The following is a 27942-nucleotide window of genomic DNA, read 5'->3' on the forward strand; positions in this document are numbered from 1 at the left end:
CAGAAGATGGCACACTTAGACAATTCTGGTGCAACGCCCTGCCCCTCCATAGGATTTCCACAGTTCATGGACAGAGGTTGTGTGCCTTTGCCAGGTGCACGAGAGGCAGAAAATCAACTGGTGAAGCTTTCCCCATGATTGCAAAGGTGGGCAGAAAGTAGATCTCCAGATGTTTTAGACTTCATCTCCCAGCATTCCTGACCATTGCTCAACTAGCAGGGGCTTCTGTGAGTTGAACTCCAAAACTTCTGGAGATCTATCTTTTGCCCACCCTCCTGGGGTGGGGGTGGGGACTTCACCTGTTGATTTTCTGCCTCGCATGCAGCTGTAAAGGCACTGAACCCTTGGCCATAGGAAAGGTAGAAAGAAACACTGTTTCCTGTGATCCAACATCAAAGTAACAGAGTGCCACAAATCAGGTAAACCCAGACTGGACATCCTAGGTTTACATAATCATTGTATCAAATTTATGTATGTATCCCTTTTTTTGCAACTACTCCATTCAAAGTGGGTTAACAACAGATACATCATAAGAATTAAGTTCATTACAAAAATCAATCAGTAAAAACATATTATATAAATACTAAGTATTGTTATCAATATCATTGCTATATGTTACCTTCATAACCCTCAGAACAACCCTGTAAGGTAAGCCACTATTATTATACCCATATTACAGAAGGGTAGACTGAGAAAACTAGTATTACAGCCTTTACAGGGCGGCGAGATGCAAAAGAGAACCTGGCTCTGTCACCTTTTAGTAATGGTGTAGAAAAAGGGCATTTCAGCAGACATAACCTGTCATGCAAGCTACACCCACTGAACCCCCCCGCCCCCCATATGAATGCTAAAGGTGAAGGAGCCTTGTCCTCCTCTGCATCTGGCCACCCTATCGACCTGAACTCACGGCAGAAGCAAGATCTGAACTAGGGACTGTACAGCTCACCCTCTTAGGCAGTACCCTACACTGGCTTCAGATGTAGACCTTGGGCTGACAAGCAGGTAACCAAGACATTGTCTCAAGGATGCTGTCAAGTCTTTTCCTCTTTGTCCCTTTCCTCAAAGAAGGACCACACAATGCAACTAACCTTTGCATCCTGATCCTGAGAAACTCCCTAGAGGCAGCAATAAACATCCAGAGATTCCCCTTTTTCCCCGTCATTGAGAGCAGCATAAATCCAGCTCTTCAGTGCTGCAACAAGTCACCCAGCATCTGCCTTTCCCCTTCCTCTCATTCTTCTTTCCTTAAAGAGTTGCAGCTGCTTCTGGCTTGCAAGGGGTGGAGTTTCTTGACAGATCTGCAGTGTTCTTGTCCAGTGCAGTGATGCATTTGCGGGCAGACGTCTTCCTGTGATGATTACCTTCAAGTCATCATTTTTTAAATATATATATATATATATATATATATATATATATATATATATATATTTTACCTGATCTTGCTTCACTGGACCTGTCTGGGTCACAGGCGAGCCTTGTTCGTGCATGTGTGTGCATGGGGTTTCTACCCCCACCTCCAATTTTGATAACAAGGGATTAATTACAGAAGAAAATGAACCTACTTAAATAGCCATCCTAAAATCATGCATTTCTCCTCTTGTGTTTTGAGACGCCCTAATTCACCATTTATTCTTAATTCACCATTATTCTTAATGATCTGAGGCCACCTTTGCTTCTGATTTGTGCACCAGATCTCTAGATCTCAATATCCTGAATATTTCCATGCAGCATATTCTTGTCTGCAGGTTATTGGAGCCCAGCCTTCACCAACCTGGTGCTCACCAGATAGTTTTGGACTACAGCTCCTAGCATTCTTGACTACTGGCCATGCTGGCTTGGGCTGATGGGAGTTGAAGTACAAAACAGAGGGAGGGCACCAGGTTAGGGAAGGGTGTTGTAGTGTGTGTGTTGGATCCAGATTTCGGTGTGTGTGCAAGTGGGCTTATCTGCCTCCTCCTCCCCACAGCAGTTCCTCCACCCCCCTGAAAAATGTTGCATAGAGCATTGGGGGACCCTGCTGAATAGGCTGAGCAGTGGTGTGGGGCAGAACAGTACCGCCCAGAGAGCTTCGGCTATTGGGCGGTATAGAAATGAAATAAAATAAAAAGAACAGGAGATCCCTGAAGATTGGGCAGAGGCATCTGTCAAAAGCAGATCCCTTCCACATAAGGCGGATCCTGAATCCAACCCCGTATTCTTATATCCTCACAGACCCACATTGACCTAAATGAAAAGCGGTATACCTTTCCTTGGCAGGTTCACAAATGCATCACCCTCCCTTGTTGGCTACAGCAGCAAGCAGTTGACCTGCACATGTGAATAAGCCAGAAGAGGTCAAATGGCACAGAGGTTGGACATCACCAAGGGGACGAGGGCGTGGGCGTGCAGTGTGAAAACAGTTGCTGAAGTGCCCAGCTTTGCAACTGAGCGCTGCCATTGTGTTCCAGACCTACCCACGGATAACAGTGCCAGCTCCAAGTGGCCTCAGTGGGCCCCGTCTCGGAGTGGACCCCACCTTCTTCTCCCTCCCTCCCTCCCTGCTTGCTCTTCCTCCTTCAGCCCAACCTGCACAGCTTGCCCGGAGGAACAGGGCAAGGTGACCAGAGGCTGCTGCCCCTTCTCCTTGCTCCTATCGCTGCTCAGCTGCTTAGAGGGGACAGGTGCGCAGGGACTGGTGCTCGGCCCCCTGCTAGGGTGTTGGGCCACTGTGAGGATCTAAGACAGGCATGGGATCAGGGGGGCGCATTGTCCCACCCCAAAACCCACCAGGGCACGTACCCCACCCCTGCAGAAATTGCCACCACTGAAACTGCTGTTACAGTTGCTGCAGCAGCGGCAAAAAAAACCCCACTACGATTTTGCAAGGGCACAAGGCACGCAGCACACACATGCCTTGTTCAAACTGTGCTCCTGGGAGGCTCCTCATGCATCTTCTTTCCTTGCAAAATTGCTGCATTTTTTTGCCATCGCAGCAGCAAAAGTGGTAGCAGCAGAGGGAGTGGGGGTGCAAAAATGGCCTTTCTGCTAGTGCAGCCTTCCCCAATCTGGTATCCTCCAGATGTGCTGGACTACATCCCCATCATCCTCAGCCAACATGATGGGGGTGTATTCCAACACATCTGGAGGACACCGGATTGGAGAAGGCTGCCCCCATTCTATTACATTCATGAGCGGCACCTGTTCAGTACAGCTGGAATCTCTTTTGAATTTCATTTTTAACATTGGACCATCCTGAGCCCTACCACACCCTTAAAAACATGTCTGGGGTCTCTGCCTACAATGGCCCTTTCTCAAAGAATAAATGCACACGTGCCATCAGCTGTTTTTTCTTTTTTTAATAGCATGTCAATTTATTAACATTGGTGACTGGGGCAGGCTCAGGTGGATGGCTGCAGTGGGTGATCCTTTAACTGAATAACAAAGACAAACACAAACACAACACTGAAGGAAGAGGGAACCACCTTGGGCAGCCAAGCCAAAACATGCCTTCCTTGTGCCCATTAGAAGGGAGGGGGGATTGTCAAGAGGAAGGAAGAAGAGAGAACTGAGATACATGAACATCGGGGGAGCTACTTCTCCTCTTTTCTCTGCTGTCTAGAGTCTGCAGCTGTTTTGTGGTTATTTTTTCCTATTTCTGTAATCCAGGAAAATCTTCTTGAAAATGAAATACAGCAAAATGGCAAACCAGAGTACGTGGTGTTTCGTAATAAAATAGAAAGCCAGCTCCCTGACTGTGTAAATAACATGGATAAAGATGAAGCAGAAAAAAAATAGGGCATACTGGTTCTGGGGCTGGAGTAATTCATGGAACTGTTGTCCAATCTGTTTGGGAAAGAAACAGAAAGCAAACAAGGGAAAATGATGCGTCTGCCAATAAAGCACTCCCATCAATCAGCTGCCCGAACACTTGACGCATAAACCAAAGACAGTGTGCAATGCGATCTTATACATGTCTACTAAGATGCAAGCCCCATGGAATTCAACGGGACTCACTCCCAGGTGGGTGTATAGTATTGAACTCTGTAGGACTTACTTCTGAGTAGACATTTCATGGTAAATATGCTTAACTTAATTTCCACTGATTTTGCTACGGACTTAAGAATGCTCATAATTCTCTGGATGGTGCTTTTGCCTGTTGTTAAAATGGAGGTTTGGTGCAAATTCAGATAAATGTCAACATTTTAAATTCAGTGTGTAGATTTCGCCATGAAAATTTGACAACACTGATAGAGGACTTCACTTTGACTGATGTTGCACAATTGATGGGGTGGTGCTTTAACACTCCTGTGAAAACGGCGGTGTCTTTACTTCTGATGTGATCAGAGTGGAAGTTAGGAAAACCCTACAATGAGGCTTCTGATGTATCTTCTCTTGTTCTCCCTGGAAGTATCCCCCACCCTGCAGCAAAAGAATATGACCCCTTTTGCCCTGATATCATTTGAATGAAGCCACACGGAGGGGTATTTGTGTAAACAGGCAGGAATTTTTTACTTTCTGACTGCCGCAAAAAACCTTCAGGCAAGAAATATACTGCAGGAGAATCTGAAAGAATGATCTATGTTTTGGAAGCATGTTGCCCTTACATAGATAGTTGTCAAAGAAAATGGGGAAATCTCCCTGACTCTTCCCAGTACAAGACACAACAATGTAGTTGTCAAGTCCTAATGCCTTACATGCAAAATGTCCCAGGTTCAATTCCTGACATCTTCAAGTGGAACTGGGAAAGACCCTGGTCTGAAACTGGAGAACCGCTGCCAGTCAGTACACAGACCAGCCTTGCCCACCCAGGTGCCCTCTAGATGTGTTGGACTACAGCTCCCATTAGCCCTGGCCAGCATGGTTGGGGGTGATGGGAGTTGTAGCCCGACACCTCCAGAAGGCACCAGGTTAGGCAAAGCCGGAGCAGACCAATACTGAGCTAAATGGGCCCATGGTCTGACTCAGTATAAGGCAGCTTCCTATGTTCCTAATGTGCATAGGGCCAACCTGCAAGTGTGCTTAACCTGCCCACTTTTATTTTGGAGAAAAAGCAGTTGCGGGGCACACCTCCTTTTCCAGCCCTGTCATCCATCTCTCTCCCTCATCTGCTGAAATGAGCAGAACTCCAGGTGTGTCACCAAGGCCAGGCCAAAGTGCTGGTCTTTGGCTACCCTGGACCATTCAAAATGTTGCCATCCCCCCTGCACATGTCTAATGGGGTGCTGAGCAGCATCACAGTAGCCCATTCTATGATTCCAAGTTGACTGGGATGCTGTTTCCTCATTTTTGTCTTTAATGTCTGCCACTGTTTTACATCCTCCCCTGTAGAAACAGAAGGTCTCCAGCATACCCCTGAGCAAGATGCAAGGGCAGCCGCCTGCAAAGCTGCCTCTGTGTGCCTCCTCCAGAAATGCAGACCGTGGGTTGCAATGGAGTTACTCCTCTCTCAGGGAATACATACATACATACATACATACAAACCACCTGTTGTTCTCTTCATAGTGGACCACCAGTGGCAGCAACAGCCACCAAATGGTGGAGGCGTCTTTCGGTACAGTGAGTTGTTGGCTTTCTAAAATTAGAAGGCCCCACCACTAGCCTTTTTCAGCACCTCGTTTCCCGGCTCCCAAACATCTGAAGGCCACTTCACATGCTTCATGGGCATCCTAAAGATATATCTATACTAGTGTTGTGCCAAAAATTTCTTTCGACCATTCTCATTCAATTGGATAGGAAGGAAATGGCTTTTAAAAAGAAACTCCAAGGAGAAGAAAATTTCAGATAAATTCTCATGGGTTGGGTTCAGTGTTCTTGTCCTTCCCTTACTTAGCTGAGGAGTGTGCGCAAGTGTCCTGTCTTTCACAGTATAATTATCTCTCTGGCAGCATGCAGCCTCCTCAGTTTCCCACACTTCAATTAAAGCCCAGGGGAAGGCATCATGAAGTAATTTCTCCAATAGGGTTTTTTGGGATGGAGAAGTGCAGGCAGCCAGGGAGGCTGCAGAGCAATGGAAAAATGTATAGTAGAAAGAAAACATGCACGCTGCACTCTTGGCCACTGCCAAATTTTCTCCACGATTTTTGTGTTGGCCACCTCCCCACCCACCACCCCAACACACTATACCCTTGAATTACATTAGGTATGGGGCATGGTGAAGTATGCAGTATAGTGACCAGGCTGACAATATATTTGCTGCTGTTGCCACTTGTAGTGGCAGCAAAAACAAAAACCCTGAGGAAAAAAGAAAGAAGCCATGCTACCACCACTGCTAAGGGTGAGCTCCACCTCTGAGAAACTGTTGGAGCATTTCTCCTTCCTCTGGAGAAATTGCCCCCCCCCCCGCAATTTTTCTGCCCACAAACAGGGTGGTGAATTTCAATAGGCCATTTGCTCACAGCTCTAATCTATACCACAGACTGAAACTGGTTTAACAGCCATTCACTCTTATTGGGAAACCCTAGGAATTGTAGTTCTTTAACAGGGAAACTTTTAGAAAGAATTAACCAAACTCAGAGCCGGCCCTGCTATTAGGCAGAGTGAGGCAGCTGCCTCAGACAGCAGAGGTTGTGTGTAGTGGGGAGGGGAGCTGTTGGGGGACACCACTGTGTGTGCCACACAGCCTGCCCTGCACCCCTAAGCTAGCCTGCTGCTCTCTGGTGCAGTGGAGGACCCTGTCCCATCGCCAGTGTTGAAGTAAGATTCAGCTGCTAATCCAGTTGGTTCCTGTATGTGGGGTGGGGGCAGCATTTTGTCCTTTGCCTCAGGCAGCCAAATAACTTGGGTTCGCCCTGGCCAAACTCTAAGGAATCTTTAGACATGATAATTAAAGTGATATAACTCCAACATGGGTTTATAATATAGAATCAACCTTAGTATGCTGGAACCAATCTGTTGAGGATCTTTATAGTTCAAAACCAGCATCTTGAGCTGCTGTTGTTGTTGTTGTTGTTGTTATTATTATTATTATTATTATTTACATTTCTATACCGACCAATAGCCGGAGCTCTCTGGGCGGTTTGCAAAGATTAAAAACATTAAAAATACAATATACAGAGATTAAAAACCATTTACATAAAAAACACATGAACAGACAATATACACAAAAGAAACATATATCTAAAACAACTTCAAACAAACAATCTCAAAAACAAACAACCATAACCATAAGACATTCCAGAATGGATTAAACACTTATCATATACTGCCAAATGCCTGGGAGAAGAGAAAGGTCTTAACCTGATGCCGAAAAGATAACAATGTTGGTGCCAGGTGGGCCTTGTCGGGGAGATCATTCCATAATCTGGGGGCCACCACCGAAAAGGCCCTTTCCCTTGCAATGCCCAAGAGCCTATAATTTAACCAGTGCAGAGCCTGGCTTCCATTTTTATCGAAAGGTTTCATTGTTTACCCATTATTTCACTCCACTTACTGATCGAGAAGCTGTCTGTTGACGTAGCTGTTCCATTTTCTCCTCGTGCTGCCGCCTCTTTTCGTTATCATCATGCCTGTACCTCAGCCTGGTTAGTGCACCATCCAACCTCATCTTCTCCAGGTCGAGATCCGTTGCTGTGATCTGCCTACTGCTCAGCTGACCCATCCCCTCCAAACTGCTGACTGCACCCACCCGGGAGTATGCTCCTGGCTGCAAAGCACTGGTCCCTCTCTGGGTGCTGTTCGCCAGCTGCTCTACTTGGCTCTTGTTGTCTAAGGTCTCTGTCATATCATCAGGGATGTATGAAGAGGCCGGGGTGTCCCTTGCAGTGTCCTGTAATGAAGGAGGACAGGAAAAGCCGTTGCATTCACACGTAACATTCAGCCCTGCTCAGTTTGTCTCCGTTTTAAGCGAGTGACATCGGTATCTACCATAAGGAGCTCCCTCAAGAATATAAGAATTTAAAAAGAGACTTGCTGGATCAGGCCAAAGGTTCATCCAGTCCAGCATCCTCCTTTCCAATCCAATGACCAAGCAATGGTTGTGCTTCTTGCCTAGAAATTGGTCACTCTCCCACAGGTTCCTGGGCTGTGGGACATGGGCCAAAAACTCCCTTTAGGATATCTGCCAGCCTTGCTAACAAGGCACAGGTGTGGGGGTGAATTCATGTAGAGCAGCATATTGCTCTTGCTAGCTACCCCTTGAAAGAGAGTTCTGAAGCTCATGGTGGGAGACTGGAAAGGGGTGGGTCTGTTGAAAGAATGGAGGTTGCATCTCTCAGGACCAGAAGCTGATCCCATGAAGGACAGTATGGTGTGTGGGGTTCTTCCCTGGGAGTTTCGGTCTGTATGTTAGTGAAGGAGGCGCAGGTTAAGTAAAGCAGACAGCTGATAGGTTTTGTTTATTGTTTTCCATGTATCCTGTGTTTGCTCCCTTTGAGAGCAATCCTATGGCCCCTAGACAGCATATGGGTGGGTGGGGGTGTTATGATAGCTTTTTGCCCATTATTCCACCACCACAACCACAGGCAGAGTTCCTCTTCACCTGTGAAGGGCATGTCTGCCTCATCAGAACCAGCCAATGGATTCTAGGAGTAAGAATTGCTTTCTTAAATGACTAACCATTTGCTGCCCTTTCATGACACCCAGAGAGTGAGCCAAATTCCCTCCTCCGCGTGCCACGCCTTCTCCACTTACCATCTTTTCCCTGTACTTTTTGGAATCTTTAATTGGCGTTATCTGCACAGCAAACTCAATTCCTGCCTGCATTTCCTTGAACTCTACACTGCCTCCTTGATAAGAATATTCAGACCCTTCCAAATTGCTGGTGTGATCCAGATCCGCTTGAATCTCCTTGTCTGTGTGATGCACGGATTCTGTCTCGAAGTTGGAGAAATCTGAGGATGAATGGGGTTCTCTGGATGTTTCCTGGGTCAGATCAGAAGTGGGCAGGGGGGGGGGAGTTTATGTTTAATCAGACATAACAGCAATCAGCTTTGCAGGAATGACCATAAATGTGGTGAAGTTGCCAAAGATTAAGGCCGGGATAAGGAATCTCTAGCCCGTGGACTGAATGTGGCCCACAGAGGTTTCTCTCCCAAGGCCCATGGGGAAAGGAGTCCTGGGTGTTACTTCCAATCACTGATCAGAGATGACATCTGGGATTCCCCTTCGTGCACCATGGTCTGCCCAAACTGGGATGGTGAACAGTGCACAAAGGAGGCCACAGCCATGTGACTGTTTGTGTGCCCCTCACTGGCCTGATTGGGATGGTGAGCAGCGCATGAAGGAGGGGCCCAATTCATCCAGCACATGGAGGAACGCCGCCTCCACGCACCAGCCAAGTACCTTTCTCCATGCAGAGAGAGGCACAGAGCTCCACACTTCTCTCTTCACAAAGGCAAAATGGATGGGGCGGGATGGATGATTTTAGGGGATGATTTTCAGGGCCAACCCCCTCACCCGATGTTATCCAGCCACCAGATTGGGCCTGGGTGGGGGAATCTGCCCACTGGATGAATAACAATTTGACACCCCCGATTTAAGGTAAAATAATTCATAGCTTGGTTAATTTATTTTAAAAGGAATGGACTGCTTTCCCTGACAAATTGTCAGCTACAGAGGTTTGCAGTAAAAAAAAATCATAATAAAACCACAGCTGTTAGAGCCACAATAAAGATTTGCAAACTTGGAATGGGCCTGAAGAGGAACCTTAGAGCATGATCCAACCAAACATTACGCACTTTCAAAAGTCCCAATTATTTCAATGGGAGAGAGTTAAGAATCTGCCTATCGCTTAAAGTCCCATTTCCCGAAGCCCACCCCACATGGCCTGTTTTTATCCCATCTCAAGGTTGCAAAATGGATATTGTATACTGCCAGTCTTACCCTGTCACCTCCAAGTCTTTGAAACACTGCCGTCTTTATGCAGCTTTCAAACAGTATAACTTACTATGATTTCTTACCATAGCAGATTTAATTCTGGGAAGAGAATGTGCATCAATATTGGATTCAAAGGCAGAAGCCTCTATTTCCCCACCTGCCCCATGTAGAAGAACTGAAACCAGCTGCCCCAGTATGAAGCAGAAACACACTGTTCAAACACAAGCCACAAGCCCTTTTCTAAACTGCCACAGTGATGTCAAAAAGTTCCACACTATGATGACATCATAATTTTCCTGTAACCACAACAGCACAGAGGAGTGTTGCTAAGGGGCCCTTTGTGGATTGCCAAGAGGCCCAGCCAGTTATTTTATTTTATTGTTAAACAGGACTGGGTGTGTAATGAGACAGCGTTTGCCAACCTGGTGCCCTTCAGACATGCTGGACTGCAACTCCCATAATTCCCAGCATCAACTGATTGCTTGCAGAAGACAGTTGAAATTAGGCTGATGGCCCTATGGCAGGAATGGGAAGATGGTAGCTCTCCAGATGTTTTGGACTTCAACTCCCAGAAGCCCCTGCCAGCATGGCCTATGTTCAGGAATGCTGGGGTAGGGCTTACGTGTGTGCCCATGTTTTCCTCCCCATTTTAGCCTTACATGCAAGCAGGCAACACCTGAATAGGACTTGTGTCTCTGTTTTATCCAGGCCCCTTATCCAAACAGTATCTTACTGTCTTTGGTCAAGCTCTTTCCATGAGCTCTCCAGTACCAGCAGTTCTGAGTCCTTCTTTCCTCTAGGACTCTGGCCTTCTTGCCTTCCTTCCTTCCTTCCTTCCTTCCTTCCTTCCTTCCTTCCTTCCCTCTCTGTCTTTTATCTTCTAAAATTACTTTCCCCCCCTCCCCAACTCCAACCAACCAAAAGAGTGATTTCTTGTTCATTTCTGCAAACCTTCTATTTCCTGAGTTAAACCTCCCCGCTTCTTCATCTGACCCTTTGTTGAACTTTATAATCTCCTGACTTCCTGACCTCTACAGTCTGACTAAACTTTTGACCTCTAAAGTATGAACCTTTTGGCTGAAACTGACTAGCATGCACACAAAAAAGATTTAACCCTGTAATATCCTAAAGCCAAACTAAATACAAAAATGGAGGACCCTTCTGTTCCTTTACACTGCCATTCTTTCCATTGCCATCTCCCAGTAGCAAACTGTATTTGTGTAATACTCAGTATCCCTGGTTATGGTGAGGTCTAGCGCTTCTGTGGATACCAGTTAGACTGAAAATACATATTTGTACATGGCCTTTTGGAACCATAAATATTTTGCTGAATTTACATTGCATTATATTTTCTGTTGCCAAAATTCAACATTAGTTTGAATTGTTGTATTCTGAACTAAGAAAGGTTCTTCACCAAATTGGAGCATAATTTGAGCTGGTGTACCTCCAACTCCTTCTCTCTCTTGCGCCTGGGGCTCTGCAACACTGGCATCCCTGTCGCTAGGGTCCCTGGGAAATATAGTTCCTCAGTAACATCCCAGGTGCAAAAAGCCCTTGGATATGTAGTTTACAGGGTGACTGACTTCCATGCTAAAGACTCATTGCCCCGGGGAAATTACATGTCATTCCATTCCAGTGTCCCAGGCACTGTGGACAGAGGAACGAGAAACGGAGGGCTCCTTGTTGCTGCTGCCATCAAGCCAGATAAGATGGGAGGGAAGGGGCAACAGAACAGGGTACAGGGGCTCTCCAGAGAGAGGGGGCATGCAGGAGGACACATATAGCTCTTTTTTTCTTACCTTAATTCTAACATTCAGACCTGTTGCACTCGCATTGGGAGTATGAAATCAAAGCATAAGCATCTGTTTAGGGACACATCCCACAAAATGACAGACATAAAAAGGAACGACATAAAAATAGAATAGCTACATTAGGCACATCAGGAAGGTTTACAATTACTGTAAGAAAGCTGCTCAGAATCACAACAAGCCATTTACAGTCTTAATTAAAGGCAGTGGTGAAGAGAAAAGTTTTAAAGGCCCACTTAAATGCTTGTACCATAAAAGTAAGGCATACATGAATCAGAAGGGAGTTTTGGAGATGCAGGGACACCACTGAGAAGGCCCCATCTTTTGTTCTCACAACAAGGACTTCTGTACAGGCACACAGTTGTTTAGACAGATAATCTGGGGCAGTATCCAATGCTGCTGCTGCACCTCCACTAAGTATGCTGTGCCAGCAGGACCCACTGGTGGCACAACAGGAAGCTAGCACTTCCTAGATCATCCCTGGAAATGAGCCGAAATGCTCATTTCCAGATTGGGACGGGTCAGTGGAGCTCCCTTCTGCTAGCTCCACACTGACCTGTTCTGTTCTGGAAATGAGTGTTTTGACTCATTTCCAGTTGCTTTAGGGTCTTGCTGGCATATGAGCAGCACTGGATACTGCTCCAGGTCCCAAATCACACACAAAAATATCTTGGTTTTCCAATCCCAAATCAAGCTGAGGGGAGTTTATCCATCAGTACCATGTTGATTTCTGTGTCAGCCATTTTGTTCTGCTTCACAACACAGCTCTTGAGACAATGGGGGGAGCAATCTTATGGCCCCTAGACAGTGTCGGGGGGGGCATAGGATAGTTCAGATTCCTGGATCAGAGGTTGGAGCCAGCACTCTGACCTTGGACCCAGGAGTTCGTGCTCCCCCCCTCCCCCTTGCAGCCAGCACAGAGAGAACCATGCTGGCTGCCTGAGGTCGCAAAAAGCAGCCTCAGGGGGAAGGTAAAGGGGGTATTCCCATGGGAAGGGAGGGGACTGGGGAGGCCAGCGTATGAGGAATCCAGCCTCCCCAGCCTCCTTTGCTCCCCTTCCCCAACACCTCAGCTAGACATGTGAAAAAGCCCTCCGCCACTCTTCCTGCTCTGCATTGGATGGCCGTAAGCCTCAGAGGCTTATGGCCATCCCCATAGGATTGTGCCCTAACAGTTTAACATTTACTGGCATTTTCCTTCTTTCTTTCTTTCTTTCTTTCTTTCTTTCTTTCTTTCTTTCTTTCTTCCTTCCTTCCTTCCTTCCTTCCTTCCTTCCTTCCTTCCCTCCCTCCCTTCCTTCCTTCCTTCTTTCCTTCCTTTCACCTGAAAGGCTTCAACAGTGTCTAAGAAGAGTTTCCACTTCTCTCAGAGCCATGAAACTGGCTGTTTTCGAGTTGCTTATACAAATGTATTTGAATCTATGCAAAAGTATTGAGGGCTCAATAAACAAACCAAAATGGAGTAGTAACAGTACTGGGCTGGAAAACTTGTGGACCTCCAGATGCTGTTGGGCTCCAAATCCCATCAGCCCCAGAAAGCACGGCCAGTGGTCAGGGATGGTGGGTGCTGTAGTCCAAAATGTCTAGAGAACCACAGGTTGACCACCTCTGCTAAAGGGTCTCTTAAAATCAATGTGGTATATAGTGAATAATGTGCTGGACTTAGGCTGAAGTTCAAAACCCTACTTGTCCGTGAAGCTCAATGGATGACTTAGGGCAAGTCAGTTCCTCTCTCTCTCTCTCTCTCTCTCTCTGCCTAATTGACTTCACAGGAAAAATGGTGAGGATAAAATGGGATAATGCTGTCTTAGTCTCTTCAAAGGATCTATTAAATAAATAAAAAAATATCTTCTGAGTCTTCAGTCAGTTCAGTTTAGAATTAGGCAGAGTGAGGCAACCACCTCAGGTAACTGATTTTGGACAATATGAAAGGGCAGCAAATGGTTAGTTATTTGACGTACTATTTTAGTATTTTTGCTTCCAAGGAGGGGTGTTTGTGGGATTTTCTGTCTCAGGCAGTGGAGGCTGGTGGCTCCGACATCAGTGGGGCTGTGAATCCACTCCGGGTTTCTGTCAGAACCAGTCAGAACTTGGATAGCTCCTGTAGAGTTCTGACTGGTTCTAACTGAAACCTGGAGCCTATTCACAGCCCCACTTACACTGGAGCCACCAGCCTCCAGTGGTCGCAGATACCAAAATAACTTGGCCATCTTTGGGTACTGTACTATGCATCTTGGCTTGGGGAGGTGGGGCGCCACTTGCTATTCTGCCTCAGGCAGCAAAATGTCCTAGGTTAGTGGCACATAATCTAGTGGATAATTAAGGTGGCACATCATCTAACGCAGTGGTAGGCAACTTGGTGCCCTCCAGATGTTTTGGACCATAGCTCCCATAAGCGCACGCCAGCATGGCCAATGCTCAGGGGTTATGGGAGTTATACTCTTAAAACATCCAGAGGAGCCCCAGGTTGCCTGTATCCTGCTAAGGTAAATTTATCTCCCTCCCTCCCTCTTTCTCTCTCTCTTACATTAAAACACAACTCCTAAACTGTGGCCAGATCTACACCCTGTCTCACATTGATACGATCCCATCATGGTGACGCTATATCCCTCTTGTGCATTTATACCTCATAACACACACAGTGACATCTGTTGTGGTATTTTGGATAACATGGAATAAAAAGTTGGAAATAATGCCAGGAAAGCGGTATATGGAATGCGTAATGTGTCCCAACAGTTATCAGTGCCTTCACTACTTCAATACCGATAAAAAGCACTACCGTAGATCTCGCCTATATCTCTTCCTTATGAATCACAGTACAGTGTGGCCACTTTTACTTCAACCTATCACACACAGGAGCGGCGGCGTGTTAATTAGGAATGGAACTTCTTTTTTATTCACACAGACAGACCTTGAGCATATGAGCTGGTCTGTTGCTGAAGGGAGTTTAATTGGTTGGTGCTGCTCATTTCTTTTGTTGTTGTGTTTTTTAATTTATTTGCATTGATGTGTTTTAATTAAGATTTTGCTTTTAAACTGGATTTTTATTGTTAGCCACTTTGAGCACCATTTTTGGTGGGAAATAAATAAATAAATGTCTTCTACAATCAGTGGAGGCTGGTGGCTCCAATGTCAGTGGGGTGGTAAATCCAGTCCGAGTCTCAGTCAGAACCAGTCAAAACTCTACAGGAGTGATCCAAGGTGCATCACAGAGAAGCACTTACACTGCTTCACACCTTGGGTAGCTCCTTTAGAGTTTTGACTGGTTCTGACTGAAACCCGGACCGGATGCACCGGCCCACTAACATTGGAGCCACCAGCCTCCACTGACTACAATAGCTAGGATCCCAGGAATGGAACCTCCATATTTAGAGGCACTATACCTCTGATTACCAGATGCTGAAGACAAACAGGAGGGGTGTAGAGGAAACGCGGAAGACAATTGCTGTTTCGAGGAGTTTAATGATGTACAGCAAATTGCTCCTTCCCATCTCTAGACATCCAGTTGGGCCTGACGCTTTTGATGGTTAGCTATGCTTCTTCTTCCCAGAGTCAGGTATCAGTCTGGGAAAAGGGCTATTATTTACTTTTAGATAGCCTTTGGCTAGATCTCAAGGTCTGCCACAACCTGGTACAGCTATCTAGGCTGGCTGCTTGCCAATGGTTAGGGCTAATTTTCTCAGTTTGTAAGAATGTGTAAACATTCTCCAAATTCACTGGAGTATGGCCAGGATAGGGGTGGGATTCATATTGTTAGATAAAAAGTCCTTGCTTTCGGTTTAGAAGAAAAGAATGCCAGGCAGGCAGCAGTGGATCCAACACTATTTTATTGAACGTTTTGCAAAACGGGTGCAGAGCAGTCTGGACCCCGAGACACGTGTGCAAAAGCCCTTTATATCATATCGCTTCTATTGTTCTTACCAGTAACCAATGAAACAGTTAGTACATCGGCTCACTAAGTTAATATCCAATGAACAGTCACTATCAGCTTACCAAGCTGTTAGTCATGAGCGCGTCAGTATGATTCCCTTTTTGCTCCGCCTATATTTTCCCGCCACTCGGGCTCTTACGTAACTTGAGACGCCAACAGTTATGGAGTCTCCTTTTTTCTAACAATTCCCTCTTTTAAGTCTTTATTCACGTCTTAAAGCATTTAAAACGGAGTTTCTTTATCAGCACAATAAAGCAAGAGCATCTGTTTTGACAGAGCGGTTTCAATTAACCGCTGGGATAAGCCTCTAGCGCAGGGGATAATGCAACAACCCAATAACACTAAAACTCCTATCATCACTACAAGCGAAATAAGGATTGAGGCTGCTAGGTGTTTCCATTTTCCAAACCATCTCTCTAACCAGTCAGTCACGGGGTTGTTAATCCCTGAATTCTCGGCTAATTCTTCAGACAAGGCGGTGAGGCCCTGCAAAGCCCTTGTTACCGTGCCATCTGGGGCAGTGTTGTTAGGGATGAAGGTGCAACACCGTCCACCTAGCATGGCACAAACCCCTCCTTTTTCTGCTAACATCATATCAAGAACACGCCGATTTTCCCAAGCCATTTGGCTGGTGGCATCTAGCTGCTCAGCCAATCCTTTTACAGCATCTCGAGTATAGTTTATAAACCTCTGTTGATTATAATAAACGTAATTGATCCAATCTACATTTTTGTTAATGGTCACCCACCAAAACAGGGTAGATTCAAATCCTGCAGAAATTTGATTTCTTCCTTTGAACTCGTCTGGCACTCCCCTTGGTACTCCTATGGAGTCAATATATATTTGATCATCAAAAGGGGTTACTGATCGTTTCTGCCGGGGTTGGCCAGTCTTCTCTGCTGGATGGTATGCAATTGAAAAGGGGACTGCCAACTGAACTAACCCACAAGCTCCAGACCAATTGGAGGGCAATACCTCATACAACTCTAGACCACCACAATACTACCAGAGATCAGCTCGTGGGATTGAAAGGGAATTATTCCTAAAGCGGGTGGAATTAACACATCTTACTTTACTCGCCAGGTTCCCTATACGCCCCTCTGTGTCTGCAAGGTTTCGGTGTATGCATCCGGTATGGTTTCTTCTTTGCAGGAAGACTGTGGAAGGTCTGACACGATCCTTTGATTTGAGTGGGGGGTATAATTTATTGAGGGTTTGGCATTCCTCCTCTCCCCATGCATCAGGGTGTTGGAACAAACGGATCACGCAGGTGAGGAGGGAAGGAGTGTCCCATCCCAGTGGAAAGGGCAGCACCTTTGCTACAGATCTCCCTGTGGCACAAACAAAACAGTCAGACTTATTTAAAGACTTGGCTGTATACTTTATCTACTCTAACCACACATTATCAGTTTCCTCTGTTATTGGGATCCCTAACCTGGTTCTCCAGGGACGCCTCTCTTTCTCAGGGATCTGTACCAGAAGTGGTTTGAGGGGTGTTGGTGTGACATTTTGGGGTTTTATCTTAAAGCTGTCAAGCCCAAGTCCTTGAGGTATCACCATCCACGTTAATATTTCTTTAACTAACATTACCAACACCACCCACAATACTTGCTTCATATTACAAGTTTTTTGTAATTCGAACCCGAGCTTTTCCCAGATGTTGTGACTTGTATATTACAGGCGATTGTGGCTCCTGGATGGCTTCTTCGCCTGTGTCCTTGGCAGCTTCCGGAGGGGTGCCAGGGAGCAAAGGACCGTTGCCTGTGTCCTCCTGTTCTTTCCAGATGACAGAAGGAAGCGAGGGTCGCTTAAATGGCTTTATCCGGCTGCAATGTGTCCATTTACTAGAACCCACAAGCTTTACACACGAATGGCTGGTTGGTCCCACCAAATAAGGCCCCTCCCACCCTTCCTTTAAAGCTTCTTTATTCCACTTTTTCAGCAACACCTCGTCTCCCATCTGGAAGAGATGGATAGGTGCATCTAACGGCAGTCTCTGAAACAGAACGGAATAAGCTCGTAGCTGTGAAAGAACAGACTGTAGAGAAGTCAACTGATCCCTTAGCATCTGATCACCCACCTCCCACTTGACTTCCTCCCTCCTTCCGCAGTGTACCCGAGGCGGGAACCCAAACATCAGTTCAAAAGGGGACAATTTTATGTCCTTTCTTGGCATCCTTCGAAGCTTCGTTAAAGCTATTGGCAGAGCCTCAACCCAAGTGAGCTTCACCCCTCGTTGGAGTTTGGTTAAAGTCTCCTTGAGGCTCCGATTGATTCTTTCAACCTGTCCACTTGCCTGGGGCCTCCAGGGGCAATGTAAATGCCACTCTACTCCCAGAGCTTGTGCCAGCCCCTGTGTAATAACTGAGGTGAAATGTGAGCCCTGATCGGATTCTATAACTTCAGGCAGGGAGAACCGGGGCACCACCTCCTGTAACAATTTAGCAACAACAGTTTTAGCTTGGCAGTTCCTACATGGAAACGCCTCTACCCACCCTGTCATTTGACATACTATTACAAGCAAATACCTGTAACCCCTACGTGGTGGCATCTCAGCAAAATCAATCTGCGCCCTCTGGAAAGGATAGTAGGCCCATAGTCGCCCTCCTTTTGGAGGAGGGGGTGCCCTGGAAGGGTTGATTTTCTGGCAGACTTCACAAGTTGCGGCTAGTCGGTGGGCGCATACAGTTAAGCCAGGGGAGACAAACAGCCTCTTGCAATAGTCAATCATGGCTGATGCTCCAGGGTGTCCAAGAGAATGGTGAACTTGCTCTAGAACAACCCTCTGCAGGGTCTGTGGAAGAAGCAGTCTTCCATCTGTCATCTGGATCCATCCGTCATCGCAGGGACTTATTCCGTGTTCTTGTGCCATCCGTAACTCAGCAGGGGAGTATGTGGGGCGCTCTTTTCTTTTGGGAAGAATGAGGAATGTTCCTTGGATTCCCTCTCTGGCTGCTCTTTTTGCGGCCTCATCTGCCTTCTGGTTTCCCTGTCTCCATTTTTCCTCTTTTTCTTTCCCATGGGCTCGGACATGGACAACAGCTACTTGTGAGGGTAGCTGGAGGGCACCCAGAAGATCCACTATTAGGCCGCCATTAGCCACTGGAGATCCGTTTGCTGTAAGGAATCCCCTCTCTTTCCACAGTTGCCCATGAGCATGCACAACGGCGAAGGCATTTTTGCTATCGGTATAAATATTTACTCGCTTTCCCTTGCTGGCTTGCAGGGCTCTTGTCAGGGCTACCAGTTCAGCGGATTCGGCGGAGAAATGAGGAGGCAGCCTTTCCTCGCGCACACTCTCCTCTAGAGTAACGACGGCCGCGCCTGTGTAGCTCCTTCCATCCAGCATATAGCTAGATCCATCTACAAACAGATCTCTGGCTCCGTCTATTGGTTCATCCTCAAGGTCCGGTCGGCCTTTGGTGTCTAGGTCTAATACTTCAAGGCAGTCATGATCTGGGAGTCCTGATCCGTTTGTGCCCAGTAATGTTGGCAGTAGTGTGGCGATATTAAAGCTGGAGCAAGCCTTAAAAGTGAGGTTTTCGTTTGTTAGTAAACCTATTTCATATCGGGAATGCCGGGCTGGGTCGAGAAATTTGCTTCCTCCTCCTGATCCCAAAATTTGTGGCACTCCATGCAGCACCCAAACTTCAATGGGTCCTCCCATTGTAATTTTCTCGGCTTCGGTACAAATCAGAGCTGTTGCCGCTACTGCCCTCAGGCAACTTGGCCATCCTCGCGCTACGACATCTAGGACCTTGGAATAATATCCCACTGGTCTCCAAGAGGGCCCTTTTCGCTGGCAAAGCACTCCCGAAGCTATGCCCTTATTTTCATGCACATAAAGTCTAAATGGCCGGCTGGGATTTGGTATGGCTAGAGCAGGTGGTGACAAAAGAGCAGCTTTAAGACTGAGAAAAGACTTATTCATTTCCTTAGTCCATTTCCATTTATCCAGTCTATCTTTCTGCAGCGCCTCATACAGCGGCCGCGCTGTCTCCCCATAGTTTGCTATCCATAGTCGGCAGAATCCGGTCAGCCCCAGGTAGGCCCTCAATTCGCGGGGGGACTTAGGGACAGGAGTGTCACGGATGACTTCAACTCTTTCTTGCCCTAGGCTCCGAGTCCCTTTAGTTATGTGGTAGCCTAGGAATTTTACAGTTGGTTGAGCCAACTGTACTTTTTCTTTTGACACTTTATACCCCCCCCCCCCGCTAGATAGTTGAGGAGGGAAACCGTCCCACTCAGGCACGCATTCTTGGCCTTGGCTGAAATCAGGAGGTCGTCACAGTACTGGAGGAGATGCACCTCTGAGTGCTGCTGAACCCAGGGTTCGAGATCCTTTTGGAGCTGCTGGCCAAAGACCACCGGTGAGAGATTCAGCCCCTAAGGGATGACTGTCCATGCTAACTGAACTTTTGACCCCCCCCCCGGGCTTTCCCATTCAAAGGCGAACAAAGGCCTTGAATCAGGGTGGAGGGGGATGCTGAAAAAGGCATCTTTTAGGTCTATGACAGTGAACCAGGCGTGCTCTTCCGGAATTCCTACAAGGAGGGTGTGTGGGTTGGGGACCACAGGATGGGGGGCCTCGATCTGCTGATTAATGAGCTGGAGGTCTTGCACTAAACGAAAGCCCTTGCCCCCCCTCCCCTTTTTGGCACAGCGATGATGGGCGTGTTATAAGGGGACATTATCTCAATGAGCCGGCCTTCTTCTCGGAGCTTTGTTATTACTGGTTGTAGGCCCTCCTTTCCTTGGCGGGAAAGGGGATACTGTTTCACATGAACAGGCCTTGCTCCCTCCTTGAGGGGAATTTTGTATGGTGCTGCCGACTTGGCACGAGAGGCCCCTCCAATCCCGGCCCAAGCTAGAGGGTTGACTCTGTTTTCTATTAAGCTCCAGTCCTCGGTGGCCTCTGGGGTGGATTCTTCTGCAACCTTCAAAAGGGCCATTTGGTAGTTACTACTCTGCTGTTTAGGGAGCCGTATCTCCATCCTTCCATCAGGAGTAAAAGCAATCTCAATTTGGAGTTTAGTCAATAAGTCCCTCCCTAGCAATGCCACCGGACAGGAGGGGGTACAGACAAATGCATGTTCTAGGTGTGTTTTCCCAACCTTGGTGAAAAGGGGATGAGAGAGGGGCACTTGGGTTGCCCTTCCCTCGACCCCCATTATGGTGGTGAACCCCCCACCTCCCGTTGGGGGCTCACTGAGGGGGAGGACGGACAGGGCGGCCCCTGTGTCCACAAGGGCTTTGTAGGAGCGGCCCCCAACCTTTATTTTGACCATGGGGTCCCGTCTTGCCTCAGAGACGGCTAAGAGGGGGCCGGGCCCCAGTCTGTCCTAATCTCTTTCCTGTTCATACAGAACTCTCTGCGCTCCTCCCGTATTTTCCCCTCTCTCTTTCTGCTTCAAAGCCTCACAGTCACGCTTCCAGTGCCCCATTTTCTTACAAAAGGCACATTGATCTTTCCCCAGGGGACATCCTTTCCTTCCCCCTTTCCTCCCCTTCCTAGCTCCCTCTTTGTCAGGTTTAAGAACCGCAGCAAGGAGCTTGGCCTGCCTCTTGTCTTTTTCTTTTCCTTCTTCTTCTTCTCGCCTCTCATAAACCTTTTGAGCTACTTCAACTAAAACTCCTAGGTCAGCTGCCAACCCTCCTTCAACTTTTTGCAACTTCTTTCTGATGTCCTGGCAGCTATTTCCCACGAACTGAGTCGTGAGGATCCTTAAATTATTTGGATCATTCAAGTCAATGTCAGTATATTTAGAAAAGGCTTCCCTCAGCCTTTGGAGGAACACGGCAGGAGGTTCGTTTTTGTCTTGCTTTAGAGTCAGGACTTTTTGCAAATTGGGGGCCCTTCTCGCGGCTTGCTTCATGCCTGCTAAAATGAGTCGAAAATAGTCAGCATGTAAGCGTCTATGTGCCGCTGTGGCCACCCCCCAATTGGGTTGCCCTGTGGGCAGAACCTCCGCCGTCTCCTCCTCAGTTGCCTGGGGATTTTCCTCCCTATACTTGGCTCGTGCCCCCGCAAGGATGGTTGGCTTTTGGCTGAGAAAACAGGTGTTCAATAGCATTTGTGTATCGTCCCATGTGGGGTTGTGAGTAAGCCTCACATTCTCCATCAGAGACAGGAGTGGCCCGGGATCCTCTTCAAAGGAGGGGTTAAATTGTTTCCAATTATACAAATCAGATGTTGTGAATGGGACATAAACAAACATCGTCCCTTGAGGATGTTGGGCGGTAGGGTCGGGGACTTCTCTGATGGGGAAGGTGAACTTCACCGGTGGTTGGGGGTCCTTTCGCAGGTTGTAGTTAGGTCCCCCTTTTGCCTCTCTCTGTAGGACCTCCAATCTTTCCTCTAGGGAATATAGACGATCTTGGAGAGTGTCCTGGTGTTCAACTAGAGGGGTGGGGTCCTCTGGTACTATTTCATGAGAGGGGTCCTTCTCGGGGGCATCTAAACGCTGGGCGGGCCCCTCAGGAGAGGGTGGTGGTTGCAACGAGTGCCCTGTGACGGCTGTCCCGTAGGGAGGAGGAAGCAGTAGGTCCTCCGGTGCCGTGGCCACGACCCTGGGTGGTCCTTCTTTTGGTGGTTTCCTTTTGACCACCATGGGAAGGGCAAGGGACATGCATTTAACAACCCATGGAGCAGGCCTGCTGCCAAGGGGCACACAAGTTGCCCACGAATCAATATAAGGGAACTGGTCCCAACTTCCCCTCTGTGCTACTATTGTTCGCACATCAGATACCAAGGTTGGGTCAAAAGACCCCTCGGGTGGCCATTTGGGTTCTAATATTGGCCATTCCCAGGTGCAAAAAAAGACAAGACGATCCTTTGTCATCTTAGTTCCATAATCCTGCTTAAAATGTGACCAATTGCGCAAACAACACTCCAAGGGCGTATGGGACTTCTTCGCAGACCTAGATTGGGACCCGCCCATGACGGTGGGAATTTCAGTCAGCAATTCTTGCGCTTCGCCCTCCTCTAACCTAGCCCGTCTCCGGGGTAAGGAAATGCAGATCGGGGCTCCCCACTCGCTTCGCCCGTAGGCGTCTCACACAATCACAAACACACCACCGTCCCGCGTTTATCCCCTAATGTAAGCTGTTTCACTTACCCCAAAAGCCTCTTCTGTCCCGCCCGCAGCTGCGTCCAGCTGCTTATTGATCCAATGCCGGTGCATAAAAAGAGTGATCACGTCTCCCTCTTCCTCTGGCGTTGGTCCCCAGGCGCCTCTGCCGCCACCGTCGTGAGGAGAAGGCAGTGTAAAACAACCGCCTGTGGCCACTTCTCCTCCGCGGCCCCTCGGCTCAGCGCGAAGGGGACGCGCCCCGAAGCAGGATCCGAGTCACGGCACCAAATTGTTAGATAAAAAGTCCTTGCTTTCGGTTTAGAAGAAAAGAATGCCAGGCAGGCAGCAGTGGATCGAACACTATTTTATTGAAGGTTTTGCAAAACGGGTGCAGAGCAGTCTGGACCCCGAGACACGTGTGCAAAAGCCCTTTATATCATATCGCTTCTATTGTTCTTACCAGTAACCAATGAAACAGTTAGTACATCGGCTCACTAAGTTAATATCCAATAAACAGTCACTATCAGCTTACCAAGCTGTTAGTCATGAGCGCGTCAGTATGATTCCCTTTTTGCTCCGCCTATATTTACCCGCCACTCGGGCTCTTACGTAACTTGAGACGCCAACGGTTATGGAGTCTCCTTTTTTCTAACAATATGACCATAATAGCGTATATGAATCCTTGAGAGACTCCCAGGCTGTTCCGGAAAGGTGCTGCATGCCAAGCCGTTATTAGAGTTGTGTCTGTTGCCATAGTTTTATGGGATTCCCAGCAATGGTAGGGACAGAAACCTTATAACCTTGCTTTGCAGTTGCTTGCTGTAATCATTGCATTGCACTGTTCTGCTTTAATCACTCTGCTAATTTGCTCCTGCTTAATAAAGCCTTTACCCTTCACCCATTAGTGTGTTTATTGTTTCTGAATCCTAAAAAGAATGGTTGCCTAACATAAAGGGATGACTTTCCCCCATCTACTCTGCTTGTGAGATTCCCAACAGCATCTGGCTGAGGATGACTGGAGATGGAGGAAGGAGCACAGCCTGACTTTCTCCTATGCCTTTTAACAGTAACTTGACTCACAGAAATTAGCCAACACATTTTTTTTCACCCCAATGACAGAATAATTGTCACTTGTTTATCTTTGCATTAGATCATGCTGCTGTTAAAGGCACAGGATCAGTCCAGAGAAAAGGTGGCAACCACAGAGATTTGCGTGGCCACTTATGAAATGCCAAAAAGAGGAAGTGCATCACCAAAAAAGAGGACAAATGATGACAGTGATTGGTATACAAATTGCATATGCTAATATGTATGTGTTTGTGTATGTGTATATATGCAAATTTAGAAATTATTATTATAATTTAAGTAGAAATATAGTACATCTCACTATGGTGTGTAAGACTATGACCAGGTGTCCTGTGTGCCTGCTAGTTCAGACTCCAGTTCCAAAAATCCATTTATAGTTCTCAAATAGAGGACATATCAGATATTAAACTGGTAAGAACAGATACTACATTTGATCTTAGCCAAAAGGCTGAGAAGCGACCTAGCATGGCCACTCACAACTACTGAAAATTTCACCTCATTTTCCATCCAATTTTCAGCAGCCATTATAGGGTGTCACAAGCTCCACTAAAGAACATAAGAAATTGCCTTCTGCTGGATCATTCAGACCATCGGTCTCTCGTACATCGGATCTACAAGAATTTTGTTTACATTCACAAATCATGTGAACATGTCCCATTCACAACCCTGAATGCAAGGAGGAGCGCATGTTCTCCTAAAATTCCCAAACTTGCATTCAAAAAAAGTGCAGTTTTTAAAATGCGCATTTTTTAAAAATGCACATTTCCCCCAAAGTTCACATTTTCATGCTTTTCATGGGAAGTGCACATTTGGGTGAGCTCTTTAAAAAAAAAAATAATCACATTTTCTCCACTCGGAATGTGCAGTTTTCCTGTTTGAACAACAACAACAAAAGAGCGCAGAAAAGCACAGGAAGCAAGGTGAGCCAAGCTTCAAGGTGGTGTTCAGAGACAGTGCAAATCGCTTGTTCTCCCATCCCTAACCCCATACTGTCTTTGCTAGCTGGTAGCAGCTTTCCTGATTCTCGAAGGACTTTTCTCCCTGGACCTTTTCACTAGAAGTGCCTGGGATTGAACCTGGGACCCTCCTGTGTGCCAAGCACGTGCTATGCCACGGAGCTAAAGCTGACTAGGCCAAATTCTTTAGCCACGGAATTGTGCATCTTGCCAGATGGCTGCTGGGAGAATGTGAAGGGAGCTGGCTGAGTGTGGAATCCTGTGACATCACCAAGACAGTTGGTCTGGAATGTGGACTTGAATGGTCTGGTCTTGCAAACTGGGGCTGCTGGTATCTGGCTGAGGGGGAAGGGGCTGACGGACAAATTGTGTGTCTCTGAGTGTACTGGGTCAAACTCGTTCTGTGCCCATGTTCTCCATGGTAAGAGCCAAGCCTTCACTCTTATTTCTTTGTCCTTTTATTTTATTTTACTTTCTTTTAATTACACCTATATCCTGCCTTCCTGCTGTGGAGTTCAAGGCAGTGCTCATTGCTCTCATCCCCCCTCCCCTATTTTACACTCACAACAACCCTGTGAGGTAGATTAGGCTGAGAAATAGTGAGTGGCCCAAGCAGGGTTGGCACCAGGGTTGGCAGGGGCTGCAATGGTGGCAGCACATCCCACCCTGGGTGAAGGGGCAGCAGAACTGGTGGAGCCCCCTCTCCTGGCCTACCTCTTCCGAGGAAGTAGAGAGAGTGAAGCCCCTTTCCCAGGTGGTGGCTTGTCTAATCTCGCTTCCCCTTCTCCTCACAGAACACAGGCCTGGGCCAGCAGCAAAAAAAAAGGACAGTCTAGCCCACAAGTGCTGCTGCGGGCACTCGCCATTTAAATTCCCCCACAATGCATCTGGAGTCAACTGGGGCCATGATGAGAGACGTAAAATGGCAGGTGCCAATTAGGGATGTTGGAGAAATCTGCAACAGAACCAAATGGGTTCAGATTTTTTAGGACCCTGATCCACAGATTCTGCAGTGGACCGGCTTTTCCCCATCAGGCAGAGTTTGCAGACTTGCAGAATGTATATTTTTTTACTTTCCAGAATTTTAAGCAAATTTTGTTGTAGAAAAACACACAAAAAATAAAAACCGGCCAAAAATGCACATTTCCCCCATAGGCTAAAGCGTGAAAATGCATGTTTGGGGGGAATTTGTGCATTTGGGGGGGATCTGCACATCTTTGCGCATGCAAATTTGCGCAAATTCAGAAGCTAAAAAAATCAGCTTCCGTTAATGGGCAGATGACGGAATGAAAGGCTCCTGACAATCCGCAAAACACAGACGGAAGGGGTTTTACACCATCCGTATATCCCTAGTGCCAATAGCAGCACTTGCCAGCTACACTGGCTTTTCTTTTTGCTGCTGCTGGCCCAGGCCTGCCTCTTGGTAAGGGAAGGGAAAAGAAGGGGAGACAGGCTCTCTGAAGGGCTCACGCTCTTGGCAAATGCCTGACGGTACCAAGCACTGACAACAGGCCTATCGTCACCCAGTGAGCTTTATGCCTGAGGGGAATTGAACCTGAGTTTTCTTATACCAGCCTTCCCAACCTTATGTCCTCCAGATGTTTTGGACTACAGTTCCCTTCAGCCCCAGCCAGCATGGCCAGTAGTTAGGGGTGATGAAATTTGTAGTCTAAAACTTCCGGAGGGGCCCAGGTTAGGGGACGCTGCCCAACACAATACTAGCTCTAATCTTCTTATGTTTCCTCAAGTCTCATTACTTACAACCAGGCAGTTAACCCTACTCACATATCTGGACAAGGGCAAATCAATTAACAAAAGATTTATTAGAACACATTAAACATAAATCGCCCAACTCAGCAGAATATCCTTATAAAAGCAACCTCCCAATGAACCCTTGGCAGGGTAGCCCAGCTGAACTGAATGGCTTAGCACAATTCCTCAAATGTCCAGGGATGGATTGACCACAAACATCCCAAGCCAGGGTTGAGTAGCCAGTTACAAAAGATAACAAAGTATCATCACTCTCAACATTGGCTCAGGGACGACCAGCCTCCAGCTCCGTTGCAGCCACCAAATCCTAGTCTGTAGAACAGGTTCTCATTCCTTCTGCACAGGTCTCTCAGCAACTCAACAGTAGGGATGTGCGAACGGACCAGAGCCCGCCTTGCACACCATTTGCCGGACCCTTGCTGGCCGCCTGCCTCTGCTCGGCATGCCGCGCAAGCTGCTGGACAGTCTGCGGGTGCCTGGCGAAGGGTGCATGGCATCCCCACATGCTGCGAGCTGCCATTTTACACAAAAAATGGTGGCTCCGCTATTTACGTATGTCACCATTTGCATAAAATGGCAGCCGTAAATAGCCCCATTTAATTTTGTGTAAATGGTGTGCGCCAAGTCAGGCAAGTGCAGGGATCCGCAGACTGGTGTCCGGGGACTGAGCCGGTGAGAAGGCACCAACCCTCGAGCCCCAAGTGGACTTTCATGACTTCTCTACTCAACAGTAAAGCAGCTTCAGGTCCAGGCAGGATCAGCCATCTCTTTAATCCAAAAGGCAAGAAAATACAAGCTTTTCTACATGAGGCTGTGAATCCACTGTATCAATGTTCACCTTCGCCACAGAATTGAGAACTGGGCACTACATGATGAGCGTTTCCTTTCCTGCTTTTTCATTACATAACCTCTAGGTGGCACTGTGGTATCACAGAATAGCATAATATACAAGTTGAAAAAGGGTTTTCTTTCGCTTTCACAAATAATACTCCGTTTTCTGTCCTCTAAAAAACCTTGACAAAAGTCCTGTTTAAAGAAAGAAGTGAAACTGGAGGGTCACCTCATTGTCTAAAGAGCCTCTAAACAACCATGCATAAGGAATGATGAGTGCATAATAAATGCCTCATGTAGAAAAGCGCTACATCACAGCTCCCAAGAAACTAGGACAATCTCTTAATTCCTCATTGCAACCAGCTGCACTTGGTCCATTCTGCTCTTCTGCATTCAAATGTCCTTGAACAGGAGCTAGCACCAATAACCAAATGCTGTCCTACTTACCCCATCTGCCCCATGGGGCTTTGATTTAAATACCCCTCTGGTCAGGGTGAGCACATCCACATTAACTCCAAGTATAGCAACCCCCTCCAAATCATGGCACAGCATAATATAACATTGCCTTACATTATACAGTCTCCTTTACACTTTTATAAACCAAAATGCTGAAAACCTTCGTTTCCTCCTTACTATATTCCATTACATGGCAAATGTCTGAGGCCCAATCTGTTGTGTGTGTTTGCTGCAGAACT

At 47.1% G+C, this 27942-nt stretch overlaps 1 protein-coding gene and 1 pseudogene across 1 annotated transcript; both read right to left on the minus strand.

The window, feature by feature from the left end:
- Positions 1-3580: 3580 nt before the first annotated feature.
- Positions 3581-26921, minus strand: LOC146360154 (uncharacterized). Its single transcript, XM_084821861.1, has 4 exons — positions 26826-26921; positions 8608-8838; positions 7409-7744; positions 3581-3822 (listed from the first exon to the last, which is right to left on the minus strand). The coding sequence occupies exons 1-4, from the start codon at positions 26919-26921 to the stop codon at positions 3619-3621; spliced, it is 867 nt and encodes a 288-aa protein (XP_084677987.1). The 3' UTR covers positions 3581-3618.
- On the minus strand, positions 23973-24150 carry LOC146360155 (U2 spliceosomal RNA; annotated as a pseudogene).
- Positions 26922-27942: the final 1021 nt, after the last annotated feature.

Source organism: Heloderma suspectum, chromosome 1 (assembly GCF_057233095.1).
Source record: "Heloderma suspectum isolate Gila_16-S chromosome 1, 16-S_ref, whole genome shotgun sequence".
Classification (NCBI taxonomy): Eukaryota; Metazoa; Chordata; class Lepidosauria; order Squamata; family Helodermatidae; genus Heloderma; species Heloderma suspectum.